At 36.4% G+C, this 24864-nt stretch overlaps 1 protein-coding gene across 1 annotated transcript in view; it reads left to right on the forward strand.

Moving 5' to 3' along the window:
* LOC126821749 (unconventional myosin heavy chain 6) overlaps positions 1-24864 on the forward strand; it is a 198123-nt gene that overhangs the window by 69575 nt on the left and 103684 nt on the right. Inside the window, exons 8-14 of the mRNA XM_050550236.1 lie at positions 12496-12588; positions 20173-20247; positions 21128-21178; positions 22263-22502; positions 23037-23176; positions 23928-24045; positions 24459-24617. Coding sequence (XP_050406193.1) covers positions 12496-12588; positions 20173-20247; positions 21128-21178; positions 22263-22502; positions 23037-23176; positions 23928-24045; positions 24459-24617 — 876 coding nt within the window. The remainder of the gene's footprint in view (positions 1-12495; positions 12589-20172; positions 20248-21127; positions 21179-22262; positions 22503-23036; positions 23177-23927; positions 24046-24458; positions 24618-24864) is intronic.

Genomic DNA, 24864 nt, shown 5'->3' on the forward strand with positions numbered 1-24864 from the left:
GATAGAGTGTTAACATAATAGGATTTGTTGGTCAGTAAGATGTATGTGTTGTGTAAGACGTTGTTGATGTTCCCAAGATAAAAAGGCTAATTAAGTATGGATGCCACAACACAGACGGCTGTAAGTGAATATTATTCAACAGGAATAATATTACCTACTTACATATAGAAGTCTTACAATATAATGGAATAGAAAATGAAATTGTGTTTTACATCCTATTGTTCTGCTCTGACTAGGCTAATGAAGATGGTCATACAGTGTGCTTTGAGGGAAATTTTGCCTGGGCAGCGGCACTATGGCCTACTCTTATATCGAATTCCAACTGTCAAGAGATCTTTAACATGCACGCCAATGTATACACGGGACCTCAGTTTTTCATCCCATCCGAGGGTCACGGTGGCTAAGTGGGTAAGAAGCTGGCTCGCTAGACTGGATGTCGGGTCTTCGATCCCTGCATTGGCTGAGAAAGTTCATCCAGATTTTCCGGCGTGATTCCCCCTTGTCAGCGCAGTGATGCAGGACAGCTGTCTAGTCGTTGAGATGGGACGAAAAACCGAGGTCCCGTGTACACATTGGCGTGCACGTAAAAGATCCCTTGACAGTTGGAATTTGATATAAGAGTAGGCCGTAGTGCCGCTGTCAGGGCAAAATTTCCCTCATAGCACACAGTATGACGTATGCCCGTCTTCATTAACCCAGTTCGGAGCAGAATGTTAAACCCCATTTCATTTCATTTTCATTTTTTCATAGTAAATATTTTATATATACCACCCCCACCCCAAAAAATACCAAAATTCTGATATCAAATAAAGAACATGGTAGATATGTTCAGACAACATTTATATCTATTAGTGAAAGCACTGTAGAGAAACATCAGTCTCCTTTCCATTCCATCACTTATATAGGAAACACCACAGAGTAGAGATTTAAATCTAAAGTTAACACATGGTCGTATTGGACAAATCACAACCAATCAGACACACAAGTGATAATGTTTCCTATTCCCAGAAGATATTGTATAATATATCATCTTCCCACGCTATGGTTTTACACCTAATATCATCAATTATCAACTTTACATTCCTTATTGTGGGCGTTTATCATCTTTACACCTAATATCATCATTTACCAACTCTACATTCCTTATTGTGGGCTTTTACCTTCCTACAATTCAGCTATGGTAGTTCAGGGAGTATGGAACTTGTCTGCATCGGGTCTAGGTGTTGGCCAATGACACTTGGTCACTAACCTGGCCCCGAGTTCACAAAGCATTCTCAGACTTAAGTTAAGAATTTACTCAAAATTGTTCTTCTTATTTTAACTAAAATATAGCCCTTTATAAAACTTTTGTTGTTTTAATGTATCAAATACATCAATAAGAAACTTGTGTGCAAATTTCTTTGTTTCTGGATCAAAGATATTTCTCATGAACAGTGATCGAAAGTCGAGTGAATTCTTAACTTAAGTCTTAGAATGCTTTGTGAACTTGGGGCCAGGAACCCAACCTTGGATCCTGGTGTTGGTCAATAAAGTCAAGAAAGTTTGTCACAGTTTTCCATAATAGTTTCTTATATTAACATGTGCACGCTGTATCATAAGGTCTGTCATTGAGTCAACCGCCGTGGTTTCTATTCCCCGGTTGCACGTGACAAGGAGTAGGGTTGCCTGTCCAACCACATGGGTTTTCTCCGGGTCCTCCAGTTTCCTCCCACTACTAAAGGCCCCTACGCGCAAGCAAATTGTTGAAATAAAATTGAACCATGTATTAGTCCTGAAATGACCTAGTTTGTGCCGATGGGACGTTAAACCCCATCTCTCTCTCTCTCTCCAAGTCAAGATATTATCTACCATTATTATTTGGATTTATTTTTCTTGATTAAATGTTAATTTGAGTACATTTTATCGTAGATTAAGCAATGGACAAATTCCAAAAATTCAAATGACATACAGTCTTCAGAGACTTAATTAGCTGAATACAAGATTAAAGTTTCAGACTGCTAAGTTTATAATGGAATTAAAATGTACATGAGATCAGAGAGTATGATACACCCACGTGAAGAGTTGGTTGATATTGATTTCAATTATTTATACCATATCTTCAAAGTGCTTAAAGAGGAAGTTATATGTTCTTTTAGACTATGCAAGCTAATTGCGCAACAAAACAAAGACGGAACAAACTATATAGCCGCATTTTGAGTTTAAGACTAAGAGACCCTAAGAATTATTACAAGTCAATGACTAGTTAATTTGTTGTAATTTTCACCTTTTTAATACCTTTTCAATAAAATTTTGATGACAGGGATCCTTTGCCTACTTTTGTGGCATGTAATGTTGTTTGTTGGTTTGTATATGGAGCCAGGGGGTGGAGGGAAGCTGAGAAGAACCCTCCAGTAAAAGAACCTACGACAGTTGGAAATTGTGGAAGAGGAGACGAAAATTCTTTTATTTATGGCCATTGGGAACATTTTACCTCAGAAATAAAAGTTACTGTACATGTACGTTTTTGTCTCAGAAAAACCAAGGGGGCTGGGGGGTAGATGGCCGAATGGTTAGCACTTGCGCACTGTATCATAAGGCCTGTCATTGAGTCAGCTGGCGTGGTTTCGAATCCCCGGTTGTACGTGCCAATGAGTAGGGTCGCCTGTCCAACTTCGTGGGTTTTCTCAGATTCCTCCGGTTTCCTCCCACTGCTAAAGAGCCCTACGCGCAAGCGAATCATTGTAACAAAATTAAAAACCCTATTTTAGTCCCAAAATGACCAAGTTTGTGTCGAGTGAATGTAAAACCCCATTTCTCTCTCTTGCTTTCTCTTGCTCTCTCTCTCTCTCTCTCTCTCTCTCTCTCTTGCTCTCTCTCTCTCTCTCTTCTCTCTCTCTTGCTCTCTCTCTTCTCTCTCTCTTCTCTCTCGCTCTCTCTTGCTTTCTCTCTCTCTCTCTCTTGCTCTCTCTCTCTCTCTTCTCTCTCTCTCTCTCTCTCAGAATAACCATAGGACCTGTTGATGACACATTAAACCACATTCTATTTGAATCCAGAGACATTGACAGATTATCTGTAAATGTACTATATTCACTGGATCACATTGCCATGTAAATTGTCTCCTTGATGCAGAATGTGGATGCCTTTAGATGTTAAAGTGATTGATCATGTAGTCTTTAGTTAATTATACCTTTTAAAACTTGAGAGTTGGTTTTTATTTTTTACAGTAACAGTTGATTTGTCAATAAAACTGATTAATTCTGTTTGAAAGACTCGTAGAAACATCAATCCTTGTCCCAGGAGAATTTTTAAATCTCTTTAAAAGAAGGTAGAAACGGTCAACTTCCATGGTTGATTCACATGTCTTTTGTGTCTTGATAACCATTTCTATAAGCTTGTGATGTGTAATAATGATAGGAAAACCATGTCTATTAACTTGTTGATGTGAAAAGTGTCTTGATAAACGTGTCTATAAACTTGTGTATTGTCTCTTGATAACCATGTCTATAAATTTGTACACATGTGAGCATTGCACTGGAAATACTTACATGGCAAATATATCCAAACTACTCTGTTCCATTTCCAGACAGGTTCAAAGGGCTACATCTTCACTTCAGTGAATACTCAATAATAACTTAAACGATTCCTAATCTTTTAATGCAGGCACATGAAGTTACAAGGTATGTCATTGAGTACGGAGACGTGGTTTCGATTCCCCCGCTTAAATGCGACAAGGAGTAGGGTTGCTTGTCCAACCTCATGGGTATTCTCCGAGTCCTCTGGTTTCCTCCCACTGCTAAAGACCCCTATGTGTTAGCAAATCATTGAAATAAAATTGAACCATAGGTTAGATCCGAAATGACCTAGTTTTTGTCAAGTTGAGGTTAAACCACATCTCTCTCTCTCTCTCTCTCTCTCTCCATTTCCAGACAGGTTCAAAGGGCTGCATCTTCACATAATATCAGCGAATACCCAATAAAAACTTAAACGACTTCTTTGAATGGAATAAATTGAAACAATGAATTGGAGTAAATGCAAAACTTTGGTCATTTTATTCTATGGTTAAGTGTTCAATGGTAAGGGGAGACAATTTACCAGCCTACACTTCACTGAACACCACAGGATGACTTAAGTGACTGGAAGTATTTTAATTACATGAATGAGAGAGAGAAATGGGGTTTAATGTCCACTTGACACAAACTAGGTCATTTCGGGACTAACATATGGTTTAATTTTATTTCAATAATTTGCTTGTGCGTAGGGGTCTTTAGCAGTGGGAGGAAACCAGAGGACCCGCAGAAAACCCACAAGGTTGGACAGGCGACCCTACTTCTTGTCACGTACACCGGGGATTCGAAACCATGCCAATCGACTCAATGACAGACTTTATGATACAGCGCGCGCACGCTAACCATTCAGCCATCCCCCCCCCCCTTAAATGACTGAGATAACTGGCGGTATAAGTACCTAGTGATATATGGTCATGTGAATGTATCTTCTCAAGACCGGAAGAGATAAGATGGCCATACTAGCTCCTGTCATCACTTCCGTTTACTTCTTGTGGTGACTCAGTGAATTGATGCTTGGCAGTTGGAATTGAAAATAAAGTGTAGGCAGTGGTGCCGGTGTCCAGGTGAATTTCCTTCATAGCACACCAAATGGCTCATCTTCATTTGCCTGGTTGGTGCTGAAAAGTAAGGCGTTTCAAAAACCCATTTTGATTTCATTTATTCTTGTATTGAACATTGTCCATTTTGATACCAATTTAAAGGAGGTAAGTCGCTAATAATTGGGACCTATAAATTGACACAAATGGGTCGCAATGCATATAATAATGTAATGTGAATTAATTTATATAAACAGATTTATATTCGGTCGTTTCTGTTTTTACTCTAATTTCAAATCATTTATGTTTGGCGAAATATGCCAGAAGTCTCAATCGAATGTCAATCTCTAGCGTCTGGTTATTCCAGTCTACACCAATAGTATTTATTGCGCATGCTCTCCAGATAAGAATATGGCGTCACGGTTTGACATGACTTGTGGAATATGTCTAGCCTCATTCTTCAAATCCCTTGTTACAAATGGTGCTGAAATGCATTATAGTACACGATTCATGTCCCAATAGAAAAATGTTTATTTTGTCTTAAATATTGGATATCAGAAGTTCAACTTTCCCAGTAAGCTCACAACATCAATGTTAATATAAATTGATAAATAATTTGTGTTTTCAATGTTGGAAAACTTGGGATGATTTTGAGTTAGAGACTTGGCTTCTTTAAGGAACTCTCTTATTAATGCATGACATTTACTGCACACAGACTCAGGAGCCAGTTAAAACAAAAAAATACTTAAAGTTACAATTTCATATTTTCTAAGAGAGTCAAAACATAATTATTTCTATGTCTTTTGCTCACTATTATACGATCATAGGTGTCATTCTCACGCTTAAAACTCATTTACACCGGAAATAATAACACAATTACCTCCCAATTACCTCCCTTGTTTTCTATTTACCACCATGGAGTAGTTATCTTCAAACGTTGGAATTTGAAGATGAACATGATATTTTTGCCAATTTCTCAACTGGCAATAGTGAATTATAGGATTAATAGGATTATTCTTTAACAAAGTAGGACTGTTTATAGATAAAATTCTCCGGTTTCCTCCCACTGCTAAAGACCCCTACGCGCAAGCGAATTATTGAAATAAAATTAAACCATATGTTAGTCCCTAGTTTGTGTCAAGTGGACGTTATACCTCATTTCTCTCTCACGCTCAAATGTAGTGCCAGTTCCTGATAATTCCTGTTTGAATGGAACTAAATGTTTCATGTCACTGATAAATCATACAACTGCATTTTCTACTTGTTGTCTTTATGTACATTTCATTATATCATGTTATTCCAATAAATAACAGAGGGCCTGACAAGGACAGCTGTCTAGTCGTTTGGGTGGGATGTAAAACCGAGGTCCCGCATACACATTGATGTGCATGTAAAAGATCCCTTAACAGTTGGAATTCGATATAAGAGCAGGCCGTCGTGCCGCTGTCTGGGCAAAATTTCCCTCATAGCACACTGTATGGCGTATGCCCATCTTCATTAGCCCAGTTTGGAGCAGAACAGTAGGACATTAAACCCCATTCATTGCCAATATATTATTCCATGTAAAATATATTTTTGTATACATGTATATTGATGTATGTGTATTTTTTGTATAATGTTCTTAATGGACGTAATATACAAATAAAAAAGTTGAAAGTTGTACATGAAGGTCTACTACATTTATTTGAACACCAATAATTTAACCTTAAGATGAAGTCTGTGATTAATCCTTTACTCCTTCACATAACATTAAATCATTGATGACTTTGTGTGTGATACCGGGACTAACACATAAGGGTATTTGGCAATGGAAAGAAAACTTAAAACCTAGAGAAAATCTACAAGGTTATAAAGGCTGGTGGGGGGTTGGATGGCCGAATGGTTAGTGTTGTATCAAGAGGTCTGTCATTCTGTCAGCTGGTGTGATTTTGATTCCCCAATATCCTCCCACTGCTAAAGACCCCTACGCGCAAGTGAATTATTGAAATAAAATTGAACCATATGTTGGCCCCGAAATAGTCTAGTTTTTGTCAAGTGGAAGTTAAACCTCATTTCTCTCTCTCTATAAAGGCAGGTGGCCCTACTACTTGCAATTTATAAGTCTGGGTTTGAAACAGCAACATTTTATATCATTGCTAATTTTCTAGAAACAGAGGAGACTGTGTTGGAGTCACATTTTATAAAATGAGTTTATTATGATTTAATGATAATTTAATCTAATTTAATATAAATATAATTCCTCTTTCCTAACTCTTAAACCTGAGATAAACTATGTGAAATATTTGAGGTCAGGGATCTTGGTTATAACTAGATTACGATGTAGGGTAGAACAGAAGTGGTTTTAATACATATTGAGATGTAAATGTTCTTTACCATAATATGAACATAATAAAGAGTTGTTGTAGAAGAAAGAAGGAACTTTATTTATTGCATGAAAGACAATTTCAAATGTTGATATGCTATGTAGAAGTAATAATATGTATTACTGTATTATCTTGATAACGTTGAGAGAATACTCTTCGAAACGCCGCCCAAATAAATAAGTAGCTGTTTTTGTGTATTAATAATATAGAAGTTTCTGACTGCACTCAGAACCCTAAATCTTGAATAAAAAAACCCTGTTTAAGTCCAGTTCTGAAATAAGACTTTTTAGAAAAATAATAATGATAATAAAAACAAATTTTATGAATAATATAGGGTATGTGATGAAGAGTAGCGTCACTGTTTAACCTCGTAGGTTTTCCCTGGTATTCCTGTTTTCTCCCACTGCTACAGACCTCTACATGCAAGTAAAATCTGAAATGAGTTTTTGTGATCTTTGAAAAATATTTCTTGCTTTTACCTGAAAATTTGATTGTTGGTTTTTGAGTAGATTTTTATTTTACTGAGAGTTAAAGTTGAGCTGTGCTGCTCTAGTAAACAGTCTGTTTAGCGGAAATACTTAAATTGTGCTAGGGCTTGCCACAATTAGTGTTTCCTTCCTTAGTAGTAATATCGACAATAGTACGCAGTAACGTGATATATCTATAGGAACTAATAAACTATAGTAGGTCGGATGTGTATAACATTAAAACAAACTGCATGTTTAAAGGAGCTAAATTAAATTTAACCTCTTTGATTTAATTTGAAATCTGTAGTGGTCCCGATTTCTCTCCTCAAATGAAATGATATGGGGGTTGACTTAATTCCTACTGTTCGGCACCAAGCAAGCTAACCAAGACCGAACAATTTGACTAGACTACTTCTCATTATTAAGGGGGGTTGGATGGCTGAATGGTTAGCACATGTGTGCTGTATCATAAAGTCTGTCATTGAGTTAATTGGCGTGGTTTCGATTCCCCGGTTGTACGTGACAAGGAGTAGGGTCGCCTGTCCAACCTCATGGCTTTTCTCCGGGTCCTCCGGTTTCCTGCCATTGCTAAAGATCCCTACGCGCAAGTGAATTATTGAAATAAAATTGAACCATGTGTTCGTCCCGAAAATTACCTCGTTTATGTCGAGTGGACATTAAACCCCATTTCTCTCTCTCTCATTATTAAGTTTATTTGATACGTAACTCGTAACTTGGCAGTTTAGCTGATCTGTTTTTCATTAGGATGTTTATAAACTTGAGACATATTAGATATCTTGTTGAATTTTAAATCTAGATAAACAAAATGTTGAAGTGAAAAGCCATTAATCACAGATATTAACTGATACAAGCATGGTTACATGCACACTTTATACTTGAAAGTTTGAAGCAGGTGGTCCTGTCTTCATTAGCCCAGTAGGTGCAGAAAAGTAGGATATTAAAGTTTAGCTGTTAAACCCTATTTCATTTTACTTCTTGTTATGTATGAATCTCGTGGGTTTTCTCCGGTGACCTCAGGTTTCCTCCAACTGCTAAAGATCCTGTGTATATCATCAAGATCCTGGTGGAAACATGTAGGAAACTGATTATTTATCACTGTCTTCTTTCCTGTTTTGATTGGAATTAAACTTTTAGTATGACTGATAAATAAATCAATTTCTCGTTCTACTTATAAACATGCATGATGAGCATGACCACTATAGGCTTAATATAGAATAGAACTATGTCTTCAAATGTAGTGGGGGGGGGTTGGATGGTCGATTGGTTAGCATGTGCGTGTTGTATTATAAGGCCTGTCAATCAGTCAACTGGCGTGGTTTCGAATCCCCGGTTGTACGTGGTTAGCATGTGCGTGTTGTATCATAAGGCCTATCATTGAGTCAACTGGCGTGGTTTCGAATCCCCGGTTGTACGTGACAAGGAGTAGGGTCGCCTGTCCAACTTCGTGGGTTTTCTCCGGGTCCTCCGGTTTCCTCCCACTGCTAAAGACCCTACGCGCAAGCGAATTATTGAAATAAAATTAAACCATATGTTAGTCCCGAAATGACCTAGTTTGTGTTGAGTGGACGTTAGACCCCATTTCTCTCTCTCTCTCTCTCTCTCTCTCTCTCTCTTATTATGTATGGTCACATCTTTATGGACTCAGAAAAGGAGGAATTAAAAGGTGCAAGGAATTAATGCTATAAATGTAAATTAATTTTAGACATCTACATATAATACTTACTATCACAACAATGATGGACAATGCATTGGCAACCCATCCCGCTTCTTCCTATAACTAAATTCAACCCAGCTCTAGAATCCTTATTTTGGTATCTGAACCTCCCTAAGTAATGAGCCATGAGGTCATAAGGTCCCGTTTTTGATCATCCTGGTGTTGGCAACGAAAGTTTTTACCTTGCTCAGTGGTGCAGGATAAAGGGGCCTGGCAAGGAAAAGAGTCTAGTTGTTAAAATGAGACGAAAAACCCATGTTCTCATTGGAGTAAGTGTATAAGAAACCTTGACAGATGCAATTCAATGACGAGTATAAGGAGGGCGTGGGGGAGGGGGGAGGAACGAGGAACAAATGCCACTGTCAGTGAAGAATGTTCATCACCACATACTGAATGTTTTATACCCATTTTCTTTGCGGGGTTAGATGGCCGAATAGTTAGCATGTGCGTGATGTATCATAAGGTCTGTCATTGAGTCAACTGGCGTGGTTTTGAATCCCCGATTGTACTTGACAAGGAGTAGGGTCGCCTGTCCTACCTCGTTGGTTTTCTCTGTGTCCTCCGGTTTCCTCCCACTGCTAAAGACCCCTAGGCGCAAGCGAATTATTAAAATAAAATTAAACCATATGTTAGTCCCGAAATGACCTAGTTTGTGAGGGGGGGTGGATGGCCGAATGGTTAGCACGCGCACGCTGTATCACGTGGCCTGTCATTGAGTCAACTGGCGTGGTTTCAAATACCCGGTTGTACGTAACAATGAGTAGGGCTGCCTGTCCAACCACGTGGGGTTTCTCCAGGTCCTCCAGTTTCCCCCCACTGCTAAAGACCCCTACGCGCAAGCAAATTATTGAAAATTGAACCATATGTTAGTCACCAAATGACCTAGTTTTGTTAGTCACCAAATGACCTAGTTTGTGTCGAGTGGAAGTTAAACCCCATCTCTCTCTCTCTCTCTCTCTCTCTCTCTCTCTCTTTCTCTCATTTTCTTTAGCTGGGTTAGTACACAAACATAGAACTTGTCATTGCATTTCTTTTCTCCTTGAGTAATAAATGTGACATACACAACAATCCTCAAATTATGGTAAATGGCAGTCAAATCAGATTTCTATTTCTTAGGAATAATCTTATATAATGGCAACTATTGAAAAGACTCGGATCTCTTGAAGTTACTTGTGGGATTATGTGAAAATTTCATTTGATTATTTATTGTAAATGATGGATAAGATGTGATCAATCAGAATTATCTCTTCCAAATACAGAATCACATGCAACCCAAAGGAAATAAATTCATAATAGACATGATTTGATGAGAAGACATATGACGTAATGCTTCCATTTGCTGTAGGTTATTCTACAAACATGAAGGAAATGGTTCTAATTCCCTACATCTTGAGTATATTGAAATTGAGTTTGATTATAATAATTTCTAGCAATGTAAAGGAAAAGAGAGAAATGGGATTTAATGTCGCAGTCGATACAAACTAGGTCATTTCGGGATTAACATATGGTTCATTTTTATTTTAATGAATCGCTTGCACATAGGGGTCTTTAGCAGTAGGAGGACCCAGAGAAAACCCACAAGGTTAGACAGACGACCCTACTCCTTGTCACGTATAAGTGGAGGAATCGAAACCACGCCAGTTGACTTAATGACAGGCCTTATGATACAGCGTGCACGTACCCTCCAAAAGAAAATGGGTATAAATCATTCAGTATGTTGTCTAGGCAAAATTTCCCTCATAGCACACTGCATGGTGTATGCCCGTCTTCATTAGCCCAGTCGAAACAGTAGGACGTTAAACCCCATTTTCATTTTATCTAATTTCATAAGCAAATAATTAAGAACAATTCATGACTATGGCTACATTAGTTTCACCATGATATATTCATATCCCTTAGATGACAAACTGTTATCAAATTACTTGCAGAGAGGTCATAACATTAATTTGCAAATATTCTATAACAACACAGCACAGTCTTTTCAGGTTCGAATAGACCCAATGAGTGTAATTCCATAAGAATATTTATTAACAACTGTATAGAAATTAAACTCTTTAGATTACTGATCAATTTTAAATCTTTGTTCTGTCCTTCCCTGGCAGACTATTGGCTTTAATCTTAGAACAATCAAGACTTAACCAGTATAATGCATTACAAGTAATGGACAAAAAACTTAAACTATTGATACATGTATGAGAATAGTGGGCTAGCTCGATCACTTCCACTGATAAATGGTTGAAACATTCCCTCTGTCTATGCCAAATGTATTTCTTATTCATGTATTCAGAGAACTAGACTTCTCTTTCTTGCTGTGGTAAACACTAGAGCTCCATAAAACCTGAGAAAATTCATTTTGTAATTGAGTAAAATATAATTGTCCAGACCTATTCACTTCCCATTACTGAAGGGAAAGGAACAATTTATGTCTGCCTTTTGGCTTAACAATAATCAGATATCAGAGTCTCGCTTTGTTCTTGTGTATCTATACAGAATTTGAATAAAATGATTAATTTGTGTAGTATATCAAATTACTATAAAGGGGTTTGCTATAGGCAGGTTTCTATATTAACACAAGGTACAATTTTAAAATTGTACCTTGTGTTAATATGTTCAATTACTAAATGCCAATCAAAGAAGGTTTCTATATGTCTGCATGGATATGTGGTTGTATATTGCTGTCACCTTCGTTGGTCAGTCAGTGATCCACAATTTCTCATGATTACTCTACAGACTACATGTATCATCCAATTTATATGTTGTTAATTACATTTGTGAGACTGTGGACCATATATTGTTATCATGAGACGAATTTAATTTCAACAATTCCATTAATTACTACTAGAGTTATGACTCTTGTTTCACTTTGTAAATGAACAGACTAACAGTGAAAGTTATCAATCAATCCGTATTAGATTTAGGTGCATTATTTGAATTAGTACAACATAGAGGACTATCAAATTTCAAAAATTCTGTTAATTATTGCTAGAGTTATGGGACTTGTTTCACTTTGTAGAACCTTGTGAATGCTCTCACAACAAAAGTTGTAGAACCTTGTGAATGATCTCACAACAAAATTTTATCATCAAATCCGTATTAAATTGATATCACTGTCTTGTCAATGCTCCCATTACCTACGAAAGAATAAATTTTTAACATCCCTTGACTGCTCCAACGATTTTGCTGCTGTTGGTTTTATTCTTGTTAACCTTTGTATAATATGGGTGTCAACATGGCGTGGGTCGGAAGTGGAGAAAAATGCCATATAAAAGGCACTACATTCCTGGGTAAAAAAAAGTACTTTTAATTTATTCTGTCTTTGATTGTGGATTTTTTTTTTTTTTTTTTCAGACCAATAGTTTTGAACAGTTATGTATCAACTACACAAATGAGAAACTTCATCGTTTCTTCAACCATTACGTGTTTGCCTTAGAACAAGAAACAGTAAGTATTGTTTTATGCAGATTAATGATCACGGGTGTGCCGGGGTTTGGGAACTTTAGAATTGGATTCTTGACTGGAATGTCTGGTTGTGTCTGCTAGGCTAACAAGAACAGTGTTTAGTCAGTTAAAACACAGTTGGTCCTACATATTGTATGGCGCTGATGTAAAAGAAGTTGTGGCAGGTGGAATTCTTTATACAGAAGAGTTGAAGATTCTTAGCTCTTTGTCGTCAACACATTGATGTACATGCATACAACTAAACGTAGAGTTGTATAAATAATGGAGTTATAAAGATAAAAAAGCACACATTTCTATATTATCCCCCTTTTTTTGCCTGAAGTTATCTTCGGCTTTGTCCAAACTATGATTGCTACAGTTAGCTGTAAGTAGTGATGGGGTTGTACAAGAGGCAGGGTATTCTTACTCTTTCTAGAACATCTAATACCACTTCTCTTTTAAAGAGTTCACAAACTTTTGTTGAACTTTTTGATATTTTTAAGGGGGTCATGCATGAAACAGGGTATGCTTTCTTGTTTTGGAACATCTGATATCACTTGTCAATTACTTGTAAAATTCAGCAGTGATAATAAAATAATACCAAGTACGAAGTCTTAAAAAAACGGTATAGGCAAAATGGTGTAATCAGCAAATGGACTGTTCACTGTGTCATACTTTTACATTAGGCAGGGTATGCTTACTCTATCTAGAACACCTGAAGCCATTATTATTTCATATGTTAACATAATTACCAAATTTTGTTTGTACATCACATGGCTAAGTTGGTAAGACGCTGTCTCGATAGCCTGGAGGCCGGGTGTACGATCCCTGCATTGGCCAAGAAAGTTCATCCAGATTTTCCGGCGTGATTCCCCCTTGTCAGTGATGCAGGATGGAGGTCCTGACAAGGACAGCTGTCTAGTCATTTGGATGGGACGAAAAACCCAGGTCCCATGTACACATTGACGTGCACGTAAAAGATCCCTTGACAGTTGGAATTCGATATAAGAGTAGACCGTAGTGCCGCTTTCCGGGCAAAATTTCCCTCATAACACAATGTATGGCATATGCCAGTCTTCATTAGCCCAGTTCGGAGCAGAACAGTAGGACGTTATAAACCCCATTTCATTTCATATGTTTGTACATAATGTAAATGATAGGTTTTTGTCATCGGGTCGATTACGACTCCAATCATGTCGTATTGTACTGTATGACAAGGAATTGGTTTTCCAAATAGCCAGCAAATTTTTCAAATATAGGAATTTTATATACTAGTGTAGGTGTTAAATACAATTTATTTTCTTCCTTCTGGAATATCTGTTTCGTTCATTTGATGTCTTACGGTTATTTCTAAGAATTTAAACCTAATGAACTTCTTCAGATATATTTTAAGGGGTACACATTACTTCATTCTTGGCCATTCAAATTAATGATGGCTTTGAAAAGTAATGAAAAGCTGTTTTTATTTAGAAATAATTTAAAGCTAAAAAGTTAAACCAAATGAACTTGTTCTTTCTTTAAAAGTGCTTTGTAGCATTCAGAAAATCTCCTGGCAGTGTGAGAGCCAAGAATTGAAGACATTCTCCACTCACTGTGTTTATGTGTCTAATCAAAGCTAAAGTATAACATTTGGCCTTTGTAATCAGCCATGTAAACTGCTACTTCAAACATACACCAACATTTACTATAGTAAAACGATAGTCTTGTGGAATAAATCTGGGTGGAACCAGTCTACTGTATGATCTTATATCATCTAATCACTGGGTGTGGAGGGTGAATTCTGACAAGGCAGTGCAGGAATCGATCAATCGTATGATCTTATATCATGTAATCAGCTATGTAAACTTCTACTTCAAACATACACCAACATTACTATAGTAAAACGATAGTCTTGAGAGGAATAGATCTGGGTGGAACCAGTCAACCGTATCATTTAATCGCTGGGTGTGGGGGTGAATTTTGACAAGGCAGTGCAGGAACCTGTCAAGCAAAAATTACCCTCATAGCTCACTACATGTAGGGGGGGTTGGATGGCCGAATTGTTAGCGCATACATGTTGTATCATAAGGTTTGTCATTGAGTCAACTGGCGTGGTTTCAATTCCCCGGTTGTATGTGACAAGGAGTAGGGGTGCCCGTCCAACCTCATGAGTCCTCCGGTTTCCTTCCACTGCTACAGACCTCTGCGCAAATGAATTGAACCATAAAATTGAACCATTGAACCATATGCTAGTCCCGATATGACCTAGTTTGTGTTGAGTGGATGTTAAACTCTCTCTCTCTCTCTCTCTCTCTCTCTGCTTGTATGTAAGTCTGGTTGGTGTAAATAGTAGGATGTTAAACCCCATTTCATTTATTTCATTAAAGGGACATTATGGGAGATTAGATAAATAGTTTATAGAGTTAAAAAATAGATAACATAAATGGAATATGCTGAAAATTTCAGTCAAATTGCTTTACTCTAAACCGAGATATTAGCTTTTGAATTTTAGGCTAGCCTCAATCATTATTACAAAAGTTGGTACAATAAAAAACATAGCCTCGATTATCCAATTTTACGTTTAATCATTCTTCACAAAATGTATTCCAATCTGCTGAATATCGCAGACTAACGATGGCATCGAGAGTTGATTATGGCCTGGATCAGTTAATTGATGTCTAATTAATAATTTAGATAACATTTCAGACCCAAAGAAAGATCTGCAGTAGGCAGATTTAGCTCTTACATAATGTTTGTTTAAATATATAGAGTACAAACTCATCTATTCTTTTGGCAAGGACGGAAAAAACATCAAGATCTTGATTCAAAACAGTCTTTTATAATGAAATTTCTTTGAAGAATACTAAAAAATATTTTTTTCTTATTGACTTTGCAACCATTTTCTAATTTAATTTAAAGAAAAGTTTGAAGTTTGTGAGACAGGAATTAAGTCTCTTTATGGCGTCTGTTTACTTCAACAAACAAAGACTTTATAGTCCCACACCCATATCATCGTTTCTACGTTAATTGACTTAAACTATTGGGGTTGACTAAAGCTGTGGTTACAATGATTGTATTCGAATTGGATCATACTTTGTGTTCACACTTGACAACAGAATTCAGATCTACTGATTAAAAAATATACTGTACTTAAACATTGATAAATGACAAAATGAAATGGGCTTTAATGTTCTAATTTTCAGAAGGCTAATGAAGAATGGCCAAAATATACTGTATCAAAACATTGAACAATGACGAAACAAAATGAAGTCTACTGAAAACTGGCCAAAATATACTGTATCAAAACTTTGAGAAATGATAAAATGAAATGTAAAGGTGTACAGCATCCTACATTTCTGCATTTACTCTGCTAATGAAGACAGGGAATCTCCATGCAGTGTGCTACAAGAGAAATTTTTTTGCCTGGAGGGTTACACTACAACCTAAACTTAGATTTTTTTTTTCCAGCTACCAGCTAGGGGATCTCTAATATTATACAAAGGACCTCATTTTTTTTGTCATATCTGAACAACTAGGTACTTTTATTGCTGCTGTATCATGATTTTTTTAAGAATTTAAAAAAAAGGTTACATTATTAATATAATAAAAACTGTTGCTACAGTACCGGTAATAAAATATTAAAGTTCTTAAACGTTAAAGAAATTTGTGTGGATCTTGAACTAGTATTTGTTTGATATATTGAATTATTTAATAGTCTCTGACAACCTGACATATAATGAGAATTTAATGAGGGTAAGATCTGAAGAATTATTGGTTGATTTATCAGCAACAGAAAGAAGATATTTTTTACCAGAAAATAAAGAGGATTTTTTTTAACTGTGTTAAAAGAATTCTGTATAAATGTTGAGAAAACTGTTAGCCTCATCTTTTCATTTGTCAGTGTCTATGTGAAAAACAGTATTTATGAGGAAAATGACAAGTTATATTCACCAAGTTGTCAAAAAAATAGCCCTAAAGGTCAAAAGATGAAGGTGTAGTTCTGTAATATCAAGTTTATTATATATTGTACAAAAAAAAAATGTGAAAAGGTATCTGTTTTAAGAATTCCTTAGGTTATTAACAAGAGATATCAGGTGTTCTAGAAATTAAGCATACCCTGCCTTTACACAACATGCAGTACTATTAATAAATATTTTGAATGATAGTTTAAATATGAGAGAGAGAGAGAGTTTAACCACCACTTGACACAAATTAGGTCATTTCAGGACTAACATAGGGTTCAATTTTATTTCAATAATTCGCTTGCACGTAGGGGTCTTTTAGCAGTGGGATGAAATTGGAGGACCCAGAGAAAACCCCACGAGGTTGGACAGACGACCATACTCCTTGTCACCTACAACAGGGAATCGAAACCACGCCAGTTGACTCAATGACAGACCTTATGATACAATATCGGGTCCTCCGGTTTTCTCCCGCTGCTAAAGACCCTTATGTGCAAGTGAATTATTTAAAACAAATTGTACCATATGTTAGTCCCAAAATAACCTACTTTATGATGAGTGGACGTTAAACCCCACCTCTCTCTCTCTCTCTCTCTCTCTCTCTCTCTCTCATTCTCTCTCGTTTCCACCCTTACCTTGTTCCACCCCTATAATTATTTAACAGAGAATGGTATTACCATGTGGCACGTGTCCACCAGCTGATTTTTATTATAAACTTCCTCTCTCTAATCTAAATAATTTTAATAGTTAATATCATAGGTGTGGCCTTTCTCGAACTTTACAATTGTGTACTTTAGTGTACAGTAGCCTAGAACAATTTTATCTCAAAAATACAACTCTCATTATAATTAGAACAAAGAAAATGATTTTTATCTTTATATACTTTATCTTATTCCACTTACTCCTCCATAACTAAAAAAAACTGAAAATGAATGGGGTTCAACGTCATACTGGGCTAATGAAGACAGGCAATAAAATGAAATGAAATGGGGTTTAATGTCTTACTGTTCCACTCCGATTGGGCTAATGAAGACGGGCAATGAAAGGAAAGGAAATGAAATGGGGTTTAACGTCCTACTGTTCTGACTGGCCTAATGAAGACGGGCATATGTCATACAGTGTGCGATGAGGGAGATTTTGCCTGGACAGCGGCTCTACTGCCTACTCTTATATTGAATTCGAACTATCAAGTGATCTTTTATCACGCCAGTGTGTACACAAGACCTTGCTATTTCGTCCCATCCGAACGATTATACATCGTCTCTTGCCAGGCCCTCTGTCCTGCGCTACTGACAAGGGGGAACAATGTTGGAAAATCATGATGAACTTTCTTGGCGAATGCAGGGATTGAACATAGGACCTCAAGTTTATGTCGTTTTCACTGAGCTACTGTGGCTCCCCCTCCATAACTTTAAGTAGTGATGTTTGTAATGCACAAGGCAGAGCATCCTACTTTCTAGAACACCTGATACCAGAGAAATATAAATTATTATTATTATATAGCGCTTCATTACACATGAGTGTTTCTAAGCGCATTCACAGCAATAATGGGGTTTAATGTCCACTTGACACAAACTAAGTCATTTCGGGACTAACACTTGATACCAATTGTTTTCCTTCCCTAGTAGTAAATTAGTTGTCCTTGAGATATTTGTGTTTGAAGTTGAAGAAGAGAGGATATGGTGTATATTAATGATATATATATATTGTCTGTGGTATTATCTTACTTATTACTTACATATGGTTGTTGTTATCGTTATTATTGGTAGCAGCCGGAAGCAGGTTTTTATTTATAGTCAATGTTTTTACAAGACATAGTTAACTCGTATTTGACTTCTGTCAGACAGAAACAATAATACAGACTGATAGTCCGGACGATTCAGCCTACATTGTTCATCATGGCCTCCGGGGATTCATTCACATTCAAATATAATCCAGAGAACATTAAACAACCAAGATAAAACACAAAGATTAAAATAAAAGTACACTGGACTGATACTCAAGCCTGAAAATATTGACAGGCACAAATTCAGAAATTTGTCAGGCACAATACCACTAGTGTCTGTCGTTGTGTCTTTTTGACGTGTTTTTAATGATGTTTACGATTCATCTGTTCCTTGGGATTTTCCATTGTGGTTTCCCCTTGTCAATGGTGCAGGACGGAGGGCATGACAAGGTCAGCTGTCTAGTCATTTGGATGGGACAAACAGGCCAAGGTCCTGTGTACACATTGGGTTGCATGTAAAAGATCCCTTGGCAGTTGGAATTCAATATACGAGTAAGCCATAGCACTGCTCTGTCCTGGGCAAAATTTCCCTCACAGCACACTGTATGGCGTATGCCCGTCTTCATTAGCCCAGTTCGCAGCAGAACAGTAGAACGTTAAACCTGATTTCATCTCATTTTTTTCATAATTCATCTCCAGCACAAAGTTCAAACCTCATAGGATAAAAACAAAACATAAGAAAAATACATCAAAGGACTGAAATTGACAGTATCCAACATAGCAAACTATAGCCTTGAGAAATAATAGAGATACAACAAATCAGAATGCATAAAAGGACTGTGCAGTTTCCCATTGAAATATAAAAAGTCAGATTTCAGAGAGTCAAGTTAAGAAGCAGACTGAAAATAAATAGCTTCCAGAAAATTACTGGATGTTAAATACTTAATTATAGAATATTGATATAGAACTGCATACAGCCAGTCTCAAAGACTGATAAATGGCAAACCTCAAAGACATCAAAAATATAATCTCCTGATCATCATATCAGTCTAAAAATGGTTAACTTCCATTCTGTATTTGGTAAAACTGTGATGAATCGAAAGTTTTACAGCATTAAAAAAAAACGTCTGCAATATCTGCAAAATAAGATTATTGTCGTAAAGAGCATTGGTTACTTTTAATAAATTTTTCAACAATATGTGATGAATTAAAAGTTTTACAGCATTGAACATTCTTTTCTATGTCTGCAATATAAGATATTGTCATATTAATACACTGGTGACTTTAGATAAATTTTTCCACATTCAATATAGTTTATAAAGTGATAAACTCATCTAAACAGAAAATTAAAAAAATTGGAAAATTCTAGTGTAATCTTAAAGGAGCTAAATCGCTAATATTTAGGACCAAGAAATTGACACAAGTTGGTCGCAATGCATACTAATGTAATATGAATGTACATGCATATATAAACTGCCATTTCTGTTATTATTGTAATTTCTAATCAGTTGGTCCAAATGGAATGGCAGTCTTTGGTGTATGCTTATTCCAGTCTACACCAGTAGTATTCTCCTGAGGGATATCGCTAGCCTCTTCATCGAGTTGCTTTATTACAAATGGTGCTCAAAAGCATTCTGATACGCTAATCGTGTGCCAATTTTAAAATTTCCATTTTGTCTTAAATATTGGACATCATAAGTCCATCATTTCGCGGTAAGATAACAAACATCAATGTTGATTTAAATTAACCTATAAGTCTTGTTCGAAATGTTGAAGACTGTGCATGATATTGAGTTAACAACTTGCCTCCTTTAAGATATTGTATAGATGATATGTTAATTGTAAATATTTTATATACAGTCATGGATTATATTTATATTAGATGCGTGGTGTTAATTGTAAATATTTTATATATTTCAGTATAAACAAGAGGAAATCCAGTTTGCTCATATAACTTTTACAGATAATACCAAATGTGTAGAACTTATAGAAAAGGTGGGTAACATGTCTGTTAAAATGGCACAAAGATATTTTAAGTGCATTCTGTATTACTGCTAAGCGCCCAGCCCCCGGATCCATTCATTTGATTTAATATCGCGTTTATTGTTCATTCAAGATGCATTATGTAAGATTTAGATAGTTCCAATATAGATAATGTGAAATGAATATATTGAAAATTTCGTTCAAATAACATTATTCTGAGCGAAGTTATGTTTGATGATAGATGTTGCGTAGATTGTTACTATCGTAGCAATGTTACTTGAAAACTGAGACTTAAGTTTTGATTATCCATTTTTTTATTCAAATTTTAAATCTCACGGATTCTGAAATCCATTTAAATCTCGGCCATCCTATAATCCAGAGAGTTGATTATGTGAATAAATGTCTAATTACATTTTAAGGCCAAAAGAAAGACCTGCAATAGGCAGATCTAATTATTACATAATGCATCTTTAATTGCAATATGTGATTTCTTATGCGCACATCTTTGTCTTCTGCCAAGGGGATTGGATGGCCGAAAGGTTAGCATGTGCGCATTGTTTCATAAGACCTGTCGTAGAGTCCACTGGCATGGTTTCGATTCCCTGGTTGTACATGACAAGGTGTAAGATCGCCTGTGCAACCCCGTCTAAAGACCCATACGCGCAAGCAAATTATTGAAATAAAATTGAACCATGTGCTGTCCCGGGGCAGTAGTGATACAGTATGGTTATGATCCTTATAAATGTATATCGGTTAATATCTGTCTGAATGGCTTTCAGAAATAGACTTTCTTGGTTCCGAAATATTAAAAAATGTAGTTGGTGGCTCTTCTTAGCATAAACTTTGGTTGAACCTACTAACATTTAGATATATTTATTTGTTCTTATTCCAGGCACCAAGATGTATATTAAAGATTTTAGATGAAGAATGTAGATTTCCTCAGGTGAGAATTCTTGTATTTTACACCTGGAAGGTGTCCTCTAGGGGCACATTTTGCTAAGACCAAATCAAATTAGTTTGGGGGTTTGATAAATAGATATACACTTTAATTTGTGGAAATTTTTTTAAAATTAGACTTTAAATGCTATGGCCAAATCCAATTAATTTTTGAGATCTTGACAAATAAATAGCCACTTGAGTGCTCTTGTTTTTTTAAATTGCTTTTGAATTTCACTAGGAATAGCTGTTAACAGCTGTGGGTTTGATAAATTTGGGGGTTTGATAAATTGGTTAACACTTTACTCCGTTGAAATTTTTAAAATTAGATTTTAAATACCATGGCCTAATCCAATTAATTTTTTAGGTTTTGACAAATAAACAGTGACTTGTATCCTCAATTTTTTTTTTTTTTTTTGATGCAAAAATCTTTAAATTGTGGACCTACATGAAAAAGCCTCTGTGAAGAGCGAACAATTACTTTTAGTTATTATATTATTTTTCCACCGAAGAAATAAAAAGCAAAATTTTAACAGCTATTTCCAGTGAAATTCAAATGGATGTGTACTAATTTAACACAAAAGTCATCTTTAAGTTCAATAGAATTGTAGAGTAAAATTTTTGTTTTACATTGATGTAAGGTGTTTGCTTGCTTTGTGAAACTGGGACCCTGGTAAATTGACCTACATAATGAGAAATGTGCCATATTTTGTTCTGGTAACACAGTTCAAATGTATATGTACACCTCTTGGGGATGCTTTCTGATATAAGGGAGATAACTGCAATTGAAACTTTTGAAATTAGAATGACCAGTTTTGGAATAATTGATCTCTTAAGCATGATTCATCATTGGCAATGTTAAATAACTGCTTATAATAGCCTCATGGATAAGAATTTAAGGTTAGTGTCAATCAAAATATTAAGATAATTCCTTTCAATTTGTGAGTAAGAAAAGTTACTCAGGAGGGGGGAAATCAATGTAGAAGTGTTGAGTTTTGTTTTTGCTGGATATTCATTTCAGATATGTTTTTATTTGTTTACAGAAGTTTAATTTCACGAGATACTTATATCAAAGTTGTTATTTGTTACAGGGAACAGATAAATCATATTTAGCGAAACAGCACACAGAGTTTGAACACCATGAATGTTATATTAAAGGACATGATAGGAGAACGTGGACCAAGGAGTTCGGTATTCAGCATTACGCGGGAGCTGTCATTTACAATATCACTGGTTTCCTGGACAAAAATAAAGATACCCAGCAAGATCAACTGTTTGAATTGATGCATAATTCTAAAAATGTCTTTGTGACAGATCTGACCAGATTTCAGGTAATTGTTTATAAAATGTCTACATTAGTTCACTTTAAAAATGAAAGTTCAATAGAAAATATCAGTTAAAGATAAATGAAATGAAAAAAAGGGGTTTAATGAGGATAGAAATGAAAAAAAGGGGTTTAATGAAGATAGACATGCACCAACAAATATCTATATAACTATAATCAAAATGTGTAGGTATGTTTGTTCGCCCATTACACTTTGCTGCCATGCTCCAACCCCACATATGTGGTATCTAATTAACCAGCATGACCCTGTAAATAGAGTCCCAGGCAAATTTGGGCCCCGGGCAAATTTGGACCCCAGGCAAAGCTGGGTATACTGCTAGTATCAAAAACGATCCAGGAGCCAGCAATCCAAGAAAATATTTCCCAAATGTTGCATCATACGGGTGTTAGTCATGCATGATTGGCTATATGCTACAAAATGTAGGCACATTGAAGAAAATTGTTTGTTATTCAAATGAGGTAAAAAGCCAAGGTTCTAGGAAAACTTTGTTTTAATCTTGATGTTAATTGTTTATTTCAGGATTTATTGGGTGTACGATTAGAAGATTTAAATGGCCGACAGACGATATCTAGAACAGCTCGAAGTAAACCAACTGTTGGTGATACGTTTAAACATCAGTTATCTGCCCTTGTTGATGTGCTGGATACAACAAACCCATGGTAAGCTTTAATTAAATGGGGATGGCTGAATGGTTAGCGTACACGCGCTTTATCATGAAGTCTGTCATTGAGTCGACTGGCATGGTTTCGAATCCCCGGTTGTATGTGACAAGGAGTAGGGTCGCCTGTCCAACCTCGTGGGTTTTCTCTGGGTCCTCCGGTTTCCTCCCACTGCTAAAGACCCCTATGCGCAAGCGAATTATTGAAATAAAATTAAACCATATGTTAGTCCCGAAATGACCTAGTTTGTGTCGAGTGGACGTTAAACCCCATTTCTCTCTCTCTCTCTTTAATTAAATGATCATTTGATTTTAAAGAGCCAATTTTACCAGGTCAAACTCAGGCGGCCGTGGTAGCTGAACGGTGAACGCACTGGACTCTCAACAAAATGTTCTAAGTTCAATCCCTGTCTGTCGCTAAGAAAAACCGTTGGAATTTACCTGGAGGTCGGGTGTTCAATCCCTGCATTGGTCGAGAAAGTGCGTCCAGATTTTCCGGCTTTGTTCCCCCCTGTCAGTGATGCAGGCCGGAGGGCCTGCCAAGGACAGCTGTCTAGTCGTTCGGATAGGACGAAAAACCGAGGTCCTGTGTACACATTGGCGTGCATGTAAAAGATCCCTTGACAGTTGGAATTCGATATTAGAGGCAAAAAATTTTCCTAATAGCACACTGAATGGTGTATGCCTGTCTTCATTAGCCAAGTTCGGAGCAGAACATTAGGACGTTAAAATGACATTTGTTTTATTGCCAGGTATGTTCGTTGTTTAAAACCCAACTCGAAGAAATTACCAAACGACTTCCGTGATGAAGAAGTTTTATCACAGTTACGATATTCTGGAATGTTGGACATCATCCGTATAAAACGAGAGGTACGTTATTTATCTTTATTTTTAAAAGGGATCCACAGTGGCTCAGTGAGTAAGGTATTGGTGTTCATTTGGATTTAATAGGGCCTAAAAAACAATATATAGTCATTTGGATGAGATGAAAAACTGCGAGGTCCTGTGTACACATTGTCATGCATGTAAAAGATCCCTTGACGATTGGAATTTCCTTAATGTCACACTGTACGATGTATGCTGTCTTCACTAGCTCAGCCAGAGCAGAACATTGGGACGATTAACTCCATTTCATTTATTATAGAAAGTACATTAGTATTCTGGTAACACTTGATGCGAAATGTCCTTGTTCCCATTTATCAGGAATAGTGCTAACAAGTGAAGTATTCCCTAGTCATTTTTTGGCGTGTGATTGTAAAAGTATGTTTTTAATTTGATTGCAGGGTTATCCAGTACATGTGCCATTAGAGACGTTTTTAGCGAAGTATTGTATATTATTGAACAAAACTGCACCTGATATGAACAACCCAAGCAAATCATGTAAAGACATTCTCAATATGTTAAATCTACCTTCCACAGAGTGGCAAGTGGGAAAAACAAGGGTAAGTAACTCTAGTTATCTTGAGTTCATCTTCTTGACACAGAATCAGTAAAATGACCACAGGGATGCAGGATATAGCAAGGTAGTCACTTTTTTCTGGGGGAAAACATTTATAACAGTCAGAATTGCTGAAACTTTGTTAATTTTTTGTCAAAATTAAATCTGAATACATTGGAAAGATGATTTCATATTGAATCATTATTGAGCCTTGGTGCATGTAGCTACAAGAAAGTAGCTAAAAATGTTGT

Source organism: Patella vulgata, chromosome 5, assembly GCF_932274485.2.
Source record: "Patella vulgata chromosome 5, xgPatVulg1.2, whole genome shotgun sequence".
Classification (NCBI taxonomy): domain Eukaryota; kingdom Metazoa; phylum Mollusca; class Gastropoda; family Patellidae; genus Patella; species Patella vulgata.